The sequence below is a fragment of the Rattus norvegicus genome, chromosome 5 (assembly GCF_021556685.1).
Source record: "Rattus norvegicus strain SHRSP/BbbUtx chromosome 5, alternate assembly SHRSP_T2T, whole genome shotgun sequence".
Taxonomy (NCBI): Eukaryota; Metazoa; Chordata; class Mammalia; order Rodentia; family Muridae; genus Rattus; species Rattus norvegicus.
Genome location: NC_141538.1, coordinates 121,368,491 through 121,384,626, shown reverse-complemented (window position 1 = coordinate 121,384,626; position 16,136 = coordinate 121,368,491). Strand labels below are relative to the sequence as shown.

The 16,136-nt window shown below is 42.8% G+C and overlaps 1 protein-coding gene across 2 annotated transcripts in view; it reads right to left on the bottom strand.

Moving 5' to 3' along the window:
* Cachd1 (cache domain containing 1) overlaps positions 1-16,136 on the bottom strand; it is a 225,730-nt gene that overhangs the window by 80,932 nt on the left and 128,662 nt on the right. For both annotated transcript variants that reach the window (XM_087548127.1, NM_001191758.1), the window contains 1 exon segment: positions 4,538-4,644. In XM_087548127.1, coding sequence (XP_087404253.1) covers positions 4,538-4,644 — 107 coding nt within the window.

Here is a 16,136-nt window from a genome sequence, read left to right as displayed (position 1 = left end):
TTGGGGATGGCTTATAGTTCCAGAGGTTTAGTCCATTATCATCATGTCAAGAATCATGGGAGTGTGCAAGCAGACATGGTGCTGGAGGAACCAAGAATCCTACATTTTGATCCGAAGGCAACAGGGAGAGACTGCCTATCACACTGGGTGTAGTTTGAGCATAGGCAACCTAAAACCTCACCTCCACAGTGACACACTTCCTCTAACAAGGCCATCCATATCTCCAAATAGTGCCACTCGCTATGGGCCAAGCATATTCAAACCCATGAGTCTATGGGGGCTATGGCCCTTCTAACTTTGGGATGTTCCAGACCCTATGATTATCTACCATTCTACACACTTGCTCTTCCTTCACTCTTCCTTCTACAGTGAAATCTTCTCATTCTGCATCTCCTACCTCACACAGAGGAGACTCTGGTCAATCTCTTCTCTGTAACACCAAACCCAAATGTGGTGCAATTTTTCTCAACTTAAAATATCCCCATGATGCTTATAACCCACCACTATTTTTCTTCTACGCAAACCTCAGGAGTTTGTATAAGCATTGTCTAATTCCTTTGCCTCATCCCTGAAAGCCTGACCCCTCCAGCACTGCCTTTCATCCTGCACTGCCATTCTGTCCCATAACCTCCTGGCCTGCCAGCAAATCCCATGGCTGTCTTTCTAACCCTTGCTCAACCCAAGAAACTCAACACAGCTGTTCTCTATTCTGCCGTGAAACAACTTGTAACTTGCTTCCGGAAGATACCCTTGGCTTCCAACCCTACCTGCTCCTAGACTACCTCTTTGATAATTCCTTACCTGATTCCTTCTTGTTCAGAGTCCTCTAAGTGCTGAGAGACCCCAAGATTCTATCTCTGGGGTTCTTTTCTAGTTGCCTACTACATGATTATAGTCATATGATATAGGTGCTAGGTAGACATAATGAATTCCAAATTCAAGCATCTATTCTATCCCTAGACTCCAGACTTGCATAAGCAGCTGTGAGATCCTTTTCTTGGAGTATCTGCTAAACACCTAAAACTTTACTCTTCCCAGAGATCCTATTCCATTCTTGATTCCTATTCCCACATTCTACTCATCCCTTCTCCACATGCCCTCTACTGCATTCAGAACTGTAGCTGAAGTCCTACAATGGCTGGTGAATCAAGGATTATCAAGATTTGGTCCCAAATCATCTGACCTAATGTCCTATTCCATGATCATGCCCCTACTAGGCTCTACCACAGCCACACTGGTGGTTCTGCAGTTTTTGAGCATAAAGAAAAGTCAAAGCCTTTGCCTTGGTCACCTTTTCTTCAGTTAGGTCCATGATCTCCAAGGCCCACTTATTCAGATATTGTCAACGAGCCCCTGTGTTACAGGGTGAAGTCCCAAAGCTCCAAACATCAGAGATCCCTATGCTTTATCTCCAAGTTATGTCTGCCTGGTCACACATGTTCTCATCTGTTTTGTGCTCCTGTAACAGAATACCACACACTGAGTGTGTAGTACAAGCAAAGAAGGCATTTTGGAGATTGGGAAGTCTAAGATTGAGAGGCTGCATCTGCTGAGGGATTTCTATATTACAGCATGGCAGGCGGTATCCCACGGGGTGAGAGACAGCAGGAGATTACTCAAGCTCTTTGAAAATTGTCATTAATCCCTTTATGAAGGCAGAGTCTTATGACCTAAGGTTTTGGGGGATGTGTGTGAGGACAGGGCATAGTCAAAACGAAGTAGCATTCACCATCCCTTGGTGTACAATTCTTGTCTATTTGTTTATAATCTGTAACTCTCAACCTCTAAATAAGCTCTTGGTTCTGTTTATACCTTCTGGCCAAGTGTTTATCATGAGGCAGGGTGTTTAATAAATTCTTATTGAATAAACTCCAGTTATGTATATTTATTCTAGTTAGCGCCTAGGTGGCAACGACTTGGAAAAATTGCTTCTGTATTCAATAAGAAAAAGATATGGTGCTATTATTATTAATGGCAGGGTTAGAGCCCAACAATGAGCTTGCTGTCAGAAACCATGAATAGATAAAAGATGGTAAGGAAATGGGGGCGAGGCCCTGGCTGTGGCTGCTTCCAGATCTGTCAAGGCTTAGTCCTTCCTGAGGTAGGTGGCCCTAGCAGAGGCAAGGGAGTGTCCTTCTAGGCTCCACAATTTCCTGTGTGCATGAACCACCCTCATTCTTCTCCAGTTTACCCTTGTGTGTTTGCATAAATAGTATGCATAGGTATGTATGCATGCATGCATGTAGGCATCCATGAGCCACAGCATACATAGAAGTCACAAGGACAGCCATAGGTGTCCGTCCTTTCGTCCTACCTTCTTTGAGAAAGGATATCTTTTCATTGGATGTTGCTATGTACACCAGGCTACCTGGCCTATGAGCTTCAAGAGATTCTATTTCCAACTCCCATCTAGCTTAGGACTCTAGATATATCCGACCACACTCGACTGCATGTAGGTTCTGGGGATTCAAACTCAGGTCCTCCTGCTTGTGTGGCAAGTACTTTTTCCTACTAAGCAATCCCCCACCCCACCCCACCCCAACCCCAGCCTGCTCTTTCTTATAATCCCAAGCAAATAACCAGAAAGTAATGAACGAAACTCAGAAAGTCAACATCAGCCTGGCGATCTATTATCAGAGAGACATGTTAACAAAAGCACTGTCTACTTAAAAGGCATAAAAATTACATTTGAAAACAACCTTCTCTATTTGTGAATTCAACCAACAGCAACTTGAAAATGTGCGGAAACACCTCAATGTACAAAATGGTGTACACCTTTGCTTGTCATTCCCAAAAGAATGCCGTGTGGCAACCATTTACATAGCATTTGCATGATATTAGGAATTATAAGTAACCTGGAGATGATTTAAAGAATATGGAGGAAGCACAAATGCTGTCCGTAAATGTCACACTCTTTTATACGGACTAAAGAAAATAGTCCACAGAAAATTTCACAGGACCAACCTGAGGGGCTACTATAATCTGAAATTCCCTCATTATGTTTATCTTTTCTTGGCGATAAAATGTGTACTCAGATTGAATTTAAGACTACTCCATCATCCTTAAAAGATAACTATTAAAATTATGAAATGGGTCTCCAGGTCTTATGTAAGGGACACTGTTCTATTTTTCTTTATTAGTTCTAGTGGGAACCTCTCAAGTCAGTGTGCCTTCTAACACTTCTGAATCACAGACAATGCTAAGCTACCCGGCGTATTTTGAGGGAAAGACTTACATCTGATTCTACTCGAAGGCTGTTAGTGCAACAACACGTCCTGTGTTGCTGAGCACACAGGAGAAGCATTGAGGATCACGTGTCAGTTCTGTGGCCCGTGTCAACTGTGCAATCTTCCACAGTTAACCTTCTTCTCCTAGCCCATGCCTTTATATGCTGTCTTTTCATGAAAACTATTCTCATTTAACTTCCTGTGTGGCAGTAAACCTCACCTGCTCCAGAAGACTTCCAGACTCTCTGACCAAATAAAAATGATTGAATATGTGATGTGCGTTGGCTCCGAGTACGTGCTTGGCAGAGGAAGGCTGGATCATTTATCTAGCAGTTATGGTTTCATTATCTCCGAGAAACTTAAAATGTTCAACTCTTTCTTTTTAGGTCCAACAGACTCCCTGGTTTGTGTATACAATTCCCAAAGACTACAATCTCTCTCCCAGGCAGAGCCTGGATGGGGTCCTATAAGTAAATACTCTGGTATTCTGGCTTCTCTCTTGAGTTTTATATGTCTACAAGGGTTCTGGTGTTTGGGAAATGTAGGCCTTCATGCTTAAGGATTAGATCTGTCAAGTTCCCAGCAATGTGAAAGGCTTAGAACCTTTCTAGGTCTTGGTAAAATCTGAAACTTGAGGCAGCTGCTATTTCTGAAAGTTGTCCCAGTTTTTAAACGGGGAAGCCTCTAGATCTTGAGATCTCTCAACCAACGTGCACAAGGGCACACAAGAGAAAACAAGAGAGAAATTTGGAACATAACTTTGAGGTCAAGAGAGGAGGAGAGGCATCATGGTACTTTGGAATTGGGAGCTGCTATATGAACAGAGTTCCTATGAGCTCTCACTACTGCATACGCTGGTGAGATAAAGGAGCTGCAATCTCAGCCTATAGTGTACTGGTGCCGACTCTACTCGTTGTTCATTCAGAAAACCCTAAAACAAACTTAAAGACTACAGATCGCAAATGCAAATAAAAGCGAACACCTCCTATTATAGCAATAGCTTGGTCACTGACATGGACTTTAAAATAAAAGATGTAAAAGTTCCAAGAACTAGACGATGTATCAAGGAGCCTGGTTCAGTACTTGGCATTTTCCATATATATATGGCTGACTAATACATGCTTAATACATGCCTACCTGATAGTCGTCCCTTCTTTCCTACAGAGTTAACTTTCCCAAGAAACACATACAATTAAGTAGAGGATGTCTTTCTTTAAAATGTCAACAAAAATGCTTGGGACAATACATTTGTTCAATGTGCATTTGTGGGGTGAAGTTTACCTTTAGGAAATGAAAAACCAAATACTGACCTGAATTTAAGTCTCGTCCTGGATTGAAGGCTCGGCTGTTCACAGTAGTAGAGAGTCGATCGCAGCTCACTGTTCTAGACACATTGGTATTGAAGTTCCCATCAAACCTGAAACAACAGAAACAGATTAGCAATTTGTACCTGGTGAGTTTCCCATCTAGTAAAAATAATTGATAAAAAAAAATTTCATTCACATCGTTTATGAATAGGCCAGCCCATAAGCAGTAGGATGGTGACTTGACAAGGATAACCAAAAATTAAAATTTTATTCTAAATAAAATTTTAGTGCTCAGGAAAAGGAGTATCCATAGCTAGAAGGCTTAGAAGTCAAACTCAAATGCTAGGAGATTAAAAGAAAACTGACCTTTAAAAGTAATTTTTACTCAAGGGACTTGACCTATTACTGTTGATAAAGGCAAATGCAAAGTAGAGGACAAGATTTAGGCATGAGCAATGGCGTAGCTGTGAAACAGTTTCTCACTATGTTATGTCTGAGCACCAATGGCCAAGTCTAAGGACACGAGTAAAGGGGTGTACAAACTGTGGAGTGGAATTATCTGTCCTGTCACTCACAACTAAATGTCTGACATTGAGAAACAGTCAGTTTCTTAACCTGAAAATAAATAAATAAAATTTACTTTACAAAGTTTTTAAAAAGGGGTTAAGAGTAATGTGTGGATATGCTTCTCTTGGTACCTGATTCAGGACTGGCTCCTACCCTGTCATCACACATAGAAAGCTGAGGTCTCTTGATCCCTTGTTGTAGTTCAATGTTAGTATGAAAGACAGAACACTGCTAGTACCCACACTGGTCATGGGTGGAGCCAGTATATCATTTGCTTAGAAAACAATAATCTGAAAGAATACACTCAGACACTCACCTGTAGTGAGAATTTTGTTTAAAATGAAGTTATATTACTGGACTATGTTTCTGTTTTAATCCCAGGTGTGGATATGGAGCTGTTTCTGAGTGTCCACAGCAGCTGACTATGATTTGTCTCATGCTCTGACAGGGGAGTGATTCTGCTGGCTGAAGACAGTTTACATTTCCAATTCTGGGAACTCTTCGGGAGTATAAAAATGTCAGAGTCCCAAGAGGGTGGGAAGGCTGCTGTTCTCTGTGCTGTTGCTGGTTCCTGTTGGTGGTGTTGGTCTTAAGCAAAGAGACAAGAAGAAATTGGCTATCCTAATAATGAAGACCAACACTGCCCAAAGGAGCTCAATGCCCCTAATCAGCAGGAAGTGGTCTAATGAGATCGACTCCTCCTTTCTCCTCTAGTCTTTTTTCTCTCTGATATAGTGTTAAGGGGTTGGAGAGTTGGAGAAGGGTGGTAGATATAAGAACCCAATAAAGTAGACAAAAGACAAGCTGTACACACCAACATGTTTATATAAGCAGTAGGAAGGACAAAACGCTTCAGTTTCCCTATATCTTACTTTGGATGCAGAGAGAGCTCCAAAGATTCCAGGAGGCAGTCAATAAACTCAACTCAATGCCAACTCTTTAAACCCTGTGATGCACACAGTGTATACCTCATCAATTAACCAGCAAATGAATGAAATTCTATTACCAAGCTCTAGGAGGGTCACTTCTAAACTCAAGATCCATTTATTCATTCGTGACCTTGGATTATCCATTAATTAACTCATAAAATATAAGAACCACTGAGCCAGATTTAGCCTATAAGCAAGGGAGCTGTTTTCACCTCAGTTTCAAACCCCACCCCTCAAAATTGGAGGATTTTTTTTATGTATATGACACTGTCATTGTCTTCAGACACACCAGAAGCAGGCATCAGATCCCCATTACAGATGGTGTAAGCCATCATGTGGTTGCTAGAAATTGAACTCAGGACCCCTGGAAGAGCACTCAGAGCTCTTAACTGCTGAGCCATCTCTCCAGCTGTACAATATTTTTAAAGTATCATCTCAAGGATGAATTATGTAACTGGGTGTTGAGAACCCTTTATTCTAGCCACCTGCCCAGTTTAGAATTCAATCAACAATGTTGGCTCTGTATCAAAGAGCTGTTGCTTTTACACACATAGTGGTTCTATTCTGGACTTGCTCCAAATTGTCTAGATGAGAAGACTGCTCCCTTCAAAGCCATGGGTGGGGAGAAAGGAGAGATTAAGGCAGTACCAGGTACCTACATGCATGCTAGTGATACAATAATCCACAATCTCATTGTCCCCGTGCACTAGCAAACAGAAGTCCTTCCCTTCACACATGCCTTCATAGGAGGCCAGATACTAAGCATTTGGAGCCTTGTGGTCCATGAGTTCTGTGGGACACGTCCACTCTGTCGCTTTAGTGTACAAGCAGCCACAGAGAAACTCAATGTAGCTGTTTTCTAACAAAACTTTGTTGTTTTAAACCAAACAAAAACAAAAAAACAAAACAAAACAAAAATTTTTTTCAAGTGTGGACTATACCAGAGGGGCTCAGAAAAACTTGGATAATGAATACATGTGTGTTTTAATAGGTCCAGTACCATAATACATAGCTACTAGGTTTGAAATGTGGCCCATGTAACAGGATACTACCTTTCATGCTTATTTAATGTCAAGTGCCAAAAGTCACTGAACTGTGCTTGCCATATCGGACAAGCGAGGTCTAGAAGGCTCTCCTATTGTCCGGCTATCTTTCATGTTCCTATTTGTAAATACTTTGTAAGAAAGATCTTCCCTTAGGTTGCATGCCTTGCCAAGTATGACAAGTGCCTCTGTGTTCTCTCAACAGCTTGTCTTATATGTTAAATTTGGGATTCTATTTGGGGGGGCATGTGTGCACACTTGGGTGTGTGTATGCATGACTCTGTGAGGTGGCCAGAGGTTGCCATTAGGTGTTTTCCTCTATCACATTCTACCTTATGCTTTGAGGCAGGGTCTTTACCTTGCTTTGCGGCTACACTGGCTCACCAGCAAGCCCCCAGTATCTTCTTGCCCTTCCTGGTATTGGGCTTACAGCAGCACCTTGCTGTGCTCAGCTTTCACACAGGTTGGGGGAGCTGAACCCAGGTCCTCATGCTTGTGCACCAAGCTTTCTATCCATTGAGCCATCTCCCTGTTTGTATTTGTTTCTTTTGTAATGGAAGGATTTTATGAGCTAAACTTTATAAAATGGGTGAGAAAGGAGAAAATATATAACTAGTTTTAATAGCTATATTTAAATAGCTAGTTTATAGTGTATAATGTTAAATATATAATAAATATAACATATAAGTATACTATATTTATGATATAATGTATTTAATACATATGGTTTTATATAGTATATAAATATATTATAATATAATATATAAATATATAAGTATAGTTTATAATTTTAAATAGTTTAAATGGTCATAATCATAAGACTTAGCATTTTTTAATTTTTAGCACGTTTTTATGAAGTGGGTGCTCATTTTAACCCACTTTTCATGAATTCATATGTCCACCCATTCTGAGGTGCGCAGACGGCTCCTGATGGTTTAACAAATGAGCACTGACTCACTGAATGGTTACAAAGCACTCGGCATCAAGTTACATAGATGGCATCTGGACGCAAGTCACTCTCAGGATGGATGCTGGGAGGTAGACTTTTGCAATGCATGCTGGGAGGTAGACTTTTGCAGAAATCAGTTTATTGTTGGGGCATGGAATCTGAGTTTGACTGCTTCTGAGGAACAAGAAAGCCCTTCAGTGTTGTCACAACTTTTACAAATAAACTAAGAGAATTGCTTTCTGTACGAGCACTGGTATTCTGAAGTATGTCTAAGACACTCAAAGACAGAGCGTGTTTGGATGTTGTTTCCCGAGGACAGAGTCTTTGGATTTGGTTTGGATCAAGAGAATCGAATAGCACCTAGGTTTGCCTGTAGTTCATAGTGAGATGTCATTATGTGGGCTGGAGAGATGGCTCAGCCGTTAAAGGCTAGGCTCACAACCAAAAATATAAGAGATGTCATTATGCAAACTCTGAAGCTCCCTTTCACCTATCTATTCCATGGTAGAGACATAAAACAAGTGAGACCGAGGCTATACATTAAGGGAAGGGAGCAAAGAAGACTTGAATTCTGGACCCAACTCTTTTGCTGAGACAAGACACACACCATTCTGCTTCTAAATGACCCAGAAGGAAAACCTCACTGAAAAGGGCAACACAGGATGGCGTTTGGCACACCCTACCAGGGACGTTTTGGCTGAGACATAGTCCCTGTGTGCCCTGACGGGGTGTCCACAGTCGGGACATCTGCTCTGAGCCCCACCCTTGGAGGGCTGATATTGGAAAGCTGGCTTATTGGAAACAGGAAAACCAATGGAGCAGAGCTCTAAGAGCACTAATGAGAATGTGGAAGCGGCTCGCTAACAAGAGCACTGATCCACGCACCTGGGTTGGCCATAAAACACTTGACAACGCAGTGTGTGTCATTATCACTGTCACTGATATCTCCCAGGCTTCTCTTCTAACTCTCACAGCCTTCCCTTCTGACCACCCCAGACTCAGTACGTGCTGGTCTGCTGATTGCCAGCGTCCAGTGTGCCCTCCCCTCAAGTCTGTCTCATCAACCTACATTCCTCCTCAGCTCCCCTCAGGATGAGTTTTTTCCTCTGACCTGACTGGACTTGTTCTGCTTTCTAGTTAAGATACTGTGTCTTTTCTTGCCTTTGTGGGGTGGGGGTGGGCATGCTTTTTTTGTCTATATTATTATTTTATAATCAGATTTAACATAATGCCATGGTCAGGAAAACTGAATTCAAGGCGGGCAAGGCAGCCTTCTGGGACCGTTTCTGCAATCATTCCCCAAAGGCCTCACTTTCTAACACAATCCAGTGGTGATTCGGTTTCATGAATATAAATTTCAGGGGGAAAGGAATATAAACACTGAAATGATGTTATCAATAAAAATCCGAAAGTATGACGAGCATTTTATCTTACTCATTTTAGCATTTCCCCCTCTATCAAATACAGACTTGCTTGCCCAGTGATGGTGGTGCATACTTGCCTTTGATCCTAGCACCTTGGAGGCAGAGGCAGGTGGATTTCAGAGTTTAGTGCCAGACAGCTATGCAGAGAAACACTGTCTGCAACCCCACCACCAGCCACACACACACACACACACACACACACACACACACACACACCAAAAAAGAAAAGAAAAAGATTATTGGTAAGGACAGTAATAAGCAATTATGAAGCCCTGTTAGGCAACCGGCCCCCAGGCAGCTCTCAGATTGTCTTTTCTCTCTGGTTCCGACTGCTTTGAGTTTCCCTGGCGTCCGTGTTGTACCTTAGTCACTGCGCATGCACCCATCTACCTGCAAGTTCATGTAAAACCTAGAAATAGACCCACCCTGACGCTCTCTTCATGACCTGTGCCACTGAGGTGCTAGTCAGAGATGTCTAGGGAAGGCATAAAGCAACGGAGGAAGAGGAGGAAAAGGAGGCGGACGGGGGAGGGGAAGAGTGTCTGGGCTAGCAGGCCAACTAGAGGCAAACATGAAGGGGGATTATCTCCCAACTCTCCTCTCTGCTCACACAGGATAAATTCCTGCTGGTGTCCAGACTCCAAACCTGCTGAACTCTAAAAAAGGGAAGGAAACCTGCTTAGTCGTCTTGATACACTGGTGACCTCCCGACCTAGAAAGTATGGTCACCAGCCCAAAGGCAGGAGCACATTTAATGCACATGTGCCCTTTAGAAAAGCGATTTATAAAAAGCAACATGCTAGTTACTCATTCAGACTCGGAGCCCATGGAAACAAAGATCATGGTTGAGACTCGGAGCCCATGGAAACAAAGATCATGGTTGAGACTCTTTATAAAAACATGTCAGCTACTCCTAGGACTTACCTAAACCAGTGTGCAACCAGGGGTATATCAGCTGCCATTCATATGTATGTAAATCCAGGTTTATAGAAAGGTTGAGAATTAGAAAAAACATGCATTTTCACCTAAGATGATCAGTTTAAATGGTTTGATTCATCTCATTCTTTATATTTACACTTTTAAAAAGGTAGCAATAGAAAAAGAAATCCTACTTAAAACTCCTTTAGACTTGAGTCTATTTTAAAAAAGATATTGGATTAAATCCAACTTCTCTGCTTATTTTCATAAGATAAAGCCAGCACCTAGAATTCAGTTTCTAGAGGAATAACTCCATCTCCCCTACCCCCTTAAGAAAGAAAGGAGAGAGGGAGAAAAGCCTTCCTTTTGGATTTACTTTCATGAACAACTGATCGAACTGCTGTCCCAAGGGAGAAAACAGGGCTGTGACTCCCACTTTGATCTCTTCCCCAAGGAGAAATTCACTCCCTGCCTGCCTTGCAAGATGTTCATTTGATTGACGCTTGCTCTGATGTGCAAACGGCTTTGAACTTCAGACATTTAATTCCCATCAGACTGCAGTCAGTTTTATTCTCCTTCAACAGGATTTACAAGCAGGAGATCAGCAAATGTAGAAGATAAAATAAATTTGCAGAAGCTTTGAATCTTACATCAAAACAGTGTTCAAGTGACTTCCAATTGGATTCCATTCAGCCTCGATCCACAGTGTAAATCAACTTTCAGTGGAGTCCTGATTTAGGAAGAAAAAGATATAAAGGGAAGACAGGCGCACACACCCCTTTTGGGGTCTACTTCCTGAATCTGTATCTTGGTCTTTGTCTGAATTCCCTGGGGAAGGTGATTTGCCAGGCAAATCATTCAGGATCCTGGGTTTTTCTGAACATGTCCAGGGAAGCTGGCCCAATTTATCACAGCACACACAAAAAACCAAACCCCTGGTGTGGGTTCCCGGGGTGGTGGTGAAATGTGGTATTGTTCATGGATATGGTTTTTTAAGGCAATGATTCAAAAAGCAAATCCTTGGGGATTTCTCAGAAGAGCAAGGCTTAAAGTGTTCAGGAGTTCATACGAAGAGCCAGTGTGACAGCAGCTGAGGAGCTGAGGGGCTGAGGGGTTGAGGGGCTGAGGGGCTGAGGGGCTGAGGGGCTGAGAGTAGTTTTCTTTTTGTTTGCTTCTTTTTAATCACTGCTAAACTGCAGAGACAAGTGTAAAAGTCTCTCTCTCCCTCCCTTTCCCTCCCTCCCCCCCAGTCTTTCTCTGTTTCTCTCTCTCTGTCTCTGTCTCTGTCCCTCCTCCCTGTCTCTGTCTCTCTGTCTGTCTCTGTCTCTGTCTCTCTGTCTCTCTGTCTGTCTCTGTCTCTGTCTCTCTCCCCCTCCCTCTCTCCCTCCTTCCCTCCCTCCCTCCAAAAGCAAAGCTAATATCAGTTCTGATGGGAGTGGCGAGCAAACAGAGACTCCCAATGGAGCTCTCAGGTCAAACTGGTCTTAGCTGGCTGCTGCAACTGCCGTTTTAAGAATTGCACATAAAGAAACCACAGCACACCAATAGCTTCAAGAGTCTCAAGGGAAGGTGCAGACGTAGGAACGCCTGTGCCTCACACACTCGCTGGCCCTATTGGAGCCCATGGTTGCCGGCTCACTGGTCCCTGACATGAGAGGTAGCTCTTCACCTCCATTGAGCCAGGTTCCCGTCCACTCATTGCTTCTTGGAGGTGGCTGCTTTCCAAATATTTGAGCAACACCAGTTGAAAAGAATTAAAAACAAGGACTCCTTATCTTCCACAGAACTGCCCACAAGAATAAAGTTAAACCAAGAAAGAGCTAAGATAAAAATCGAACATCTGCATTGGCAAATATTTAAACTCTGAATGGTGGAGGAAAGGGGTGAGAATAAAATCACTTCAAAAAGGAGCCATAGAATTTATAAAGCCAGGGATCCTCAACCTCCCCCATTCCTCCCTTATTCAAACACCTAAGTGAATGGGCAAACGGAAAAGCTGTCAAATAACACGTAATCACACTGCAAGAAAGGGGCTTTTCCTTCCATCTCCTCAGAGATGGGAGTGATAAGTCACGTTCTCTTTGTTCTTATCAGCAATAAGGATTAGATCTCTGGGTTCAGCAATGCTGGACAGAGAGGTGGTTTCCAAGGCTCTTGGATGGTGAGGCATTCGGAGCACCAGGTGCCTCCCCCTAACCATCACAGAGAACAACACCTTCCTTCCCTACCATTTCCTCACCACAACACATCACCAACAGGTAGCCTGACTGTGACCTCGGGTCACACATTCATATGCATATAGATATTGATCATTCTGGGAAGAAGCTAAGCAGTTGACAGGGGACATCTGGGAGGCTTGGGAGAGAACATAAAACCTCAGCAAGCATTTATCTGGATCTGCTTCACCAGCAGGCTGAGTATGAGAAGGACCTACTGAGCACAAGAGGAAAGAATACTGTAAAATAGACAGGCTTCATGGTCTGGGTGTACCTTTATGCTATTTAATAAACACTCCTCTTTCCTGCTTGGAAGACACAAAGCTGAAGAGGGTGCTCCTTCTCTGTTCTTTACCTTTGGAGGTCTTGCCCAGGGTCAGACCTGTGAGGAACTGGTCACTATTGCTAAGTGAAGAAATACAGAAGCTTGGAGGCCGATGTCTCAGGCTACCCCAGAGACTGCAAACTATGTATTTCCTCTTTCAGTAAACAGCAGACGAATGTGAGTTGTACCACACAGACATCAAAGATTGTAACCAAGAACATCGGCTAGCAGGTGACCTTGGAGATGAGACAGTCCAGCTTTTAGCTTATGTGCACGAAGGAGAGAGGTCTGCCCAAACCACCCACTTCTGCAAAAAGAAAGGCACGGAGCTCTAAGGGCTGATGTGCTGGAGGAAGAATGCTAACCCTACGACTGAAGACAGACAGCTTCACACAGGGTAAGAGCTAACAGCCAGAATGCTTCTCAGATTTAAAAACGCTTTGCAATTTCAGTACCATAAAGCATATAAACAGTTTATAGGCTGATTTTCAGTGGCGACAAGGTCTATTCCTTAGGCCTAGGATAGCCCTCTAACTACCGCCCCCTCCCCCAACACACACACACCCATACACCCACCCACACCCCAAATTTCTAAAAGAAAAATCACAAAACCAATTCTACTTAAAATTCATAAAAGGCAGGAGGCGAAATCCAATCCTGGACGCATCGAGGTGTTCCTCATCCTTTGTTCAGTACAGGCGACATAGGAAAATCCAGAAAGTGGGGTTCTTACTCAGCTCCCTGCAAGTGGATGCTTCTGGAGTGAGGATGCTCCTTGTCACTAACACCCTCACAAATTGTCACTAGCATCCTCACAGATGCAGTGACCTATTCCTGCCCCCATCCCCATTGGAAATGGCACACACCACTGCAGGAACACGGTTCTAGTTTCAGTCTAAGAAACAAAATCTAGATGGTAAAATCTTTACATTCAGCTAATCACTGAAGGAGTCATTCAATACCCCTGAATTCTAAGGAGAAACGTAATGTAGCACCTCAAAGGACAGGTGAGCCATCCTTGCTGCTAATTTCACTTTCAGTCAAATTATTCCATCATTATAAGAAAAATTCACTTAAATCAGGCATGACGACACATGTTTATAATTCAAACGCTCAGGAGATAGAGGCAGGAGAATCTGAGGTCTGAGCCTGCTACACAGTGAGGCTCAAACAAGAGGAGAAAATAAACAGCAACAAAATCTCTGACTCATTTGGAACCAGGAGCCCCAGATTCTAAACCCGCCTCCTGGAGCCCTGGTATAACTGTCTACACTGTTTTCTTCTCTGCAACATGAAGGGAAGCAAGGCTAAAAATTAGGCAGAAACAGTTCTTACCCCACTGGTCTGTTCACAGGACTCGAGAGATATTGTTAATTGAATTACGAATTAATGCAATCCATTTTCTGTAAGTTTCATATTATAACAGAGTAGACTTTTAGAAATTCGAATGTTCTGCAAAATCTTTGTTGAGTTCTTAGCTCAGCTCGAGGCCTGCTGGCACCAATATTCACAAAGCCTGGGTCAGTGCTTAGTTGGCCTGCAGGTAGTAACCGCTAAAGGAACTGGAGATGGAAGGGCCCGATAAGGCAGGGCCAGTGACTTAAAAGGGAAGAATTTCCATCCAGTGCTTTGTGGACAAAACACATCTTCCCGGGGAAGGAACGGGACTTGAAAGAAAATTAAACACAGTTGTCATAGGGCCAAGCTTGTCCTTTCTTCCCACTAGTGACACAGAGAGAACAAAAGAGCAGAAGTCACCTTAACAAAAACACCCAAGTCACAATGTTTCACTCTGCCGGAAAAAGTGTAACAACAAGGAATTGAACAGATAGATGGTGAAATGTCTTAATGTCTTCATTTCCATGTGCGCCACCTTAGAATCAGGCTTGAAGAAAGAACGTGGGTCTGCTGCTCTGTCTAGAGATAGCATTTTATAGCAAAATTGACACTAAACATTCTTGAAGTGACCTGACCACTATACACTGTGCATGTATTACCACACACCAGTGTCCCCTATCAATACAAATGACCACAGGTACCGGATAAAAAGTATCTTAAAAATAAATTGACACACTTCCAGAACTGCTACGCACATAACAGAATGAGGTGCAAATGCTTGTGGGCTCAGAACGGAACGATGCAAGGGTTAACCCCAAAGGCTTTTCACATCTCCAGCGACTGATAAGCATGCAAGTTATCATCCAAATTAGCAAGTCACAGTCAATTCATTCACAGGCAATTCAATTTCCTTGCAAATCTTTTACCTCTATTTTTAATCTTCACAGATTTCCATCCTCTAAGATCCTCCATTTAAAAAATTACAAGTGTCTTTGGGGCTGGAGAGATGGCACCGTTGACAAGAGCATGGGATCATCTTGCAGAGGACATGGGTTTGGTTCCCAGCACCTACATGGCATTTACAATTGCCTGGAACTCCATTTCCAGGGGACCTGACACTTACTTCTGGCCTCCCCAGACACCAGGCACACATGTAGTACACATACATATATGTAGGCAAAACACACATACACATAAAAAAAATAAATCATTACAACAGTATTTTAAAAAATCCCTCTTCTCACCTACATCTCTAACAAGCCTTAGTGATGTTGTCTCAGACAGTGTTTGTGTTTCTGAACTCTACACTTCCTTTATGTGGCCATTGTTACCGTTCAGGGTATTATTCATTTCTAAGAAAGAAAGAAATAGTATTGGGGACAAGGGCACGCCATAGTACACAGGTCCAAGGACAACTTTCTGGAGTCAAGTCTTTCTGTCCATCTCACATGGGTTCTGAGAATTAAACTCAGATTGTCACCATTTGCCTTTCTGTAAGGAACAAATTGCCCCAACTGATGGGCATCTTGTCTCTTTACCATAGTTACTCTTCATTTGCAAACTAGTTATCTTGACCCAATCATGAACCATATCATAATCTTTTTTTGTTTGAAAATTTAGTGCTTGTTGAAAATACTTGGGGTTGGGGATTTAGCTCAGTGGCAGAGCACTTGCCTAGCAAGCGCAAGGCCCTGGGTTCGGTCCTCAGCTTCGGGGGGAAAAAAAGACAGAAAATACTCTACTAGATGACTTAGAATTTCCAGGCCCCAGAGCATCTCCCTTGCACTTTGTTCCAGATCAGCCTTCCACTGACCCCAAAGGCTTGTTTTACGAACACACCTGCTGCTTTTCTGGTCTGAAATATTCTTCTCCTGGACCAATGTGCAAAAGCGC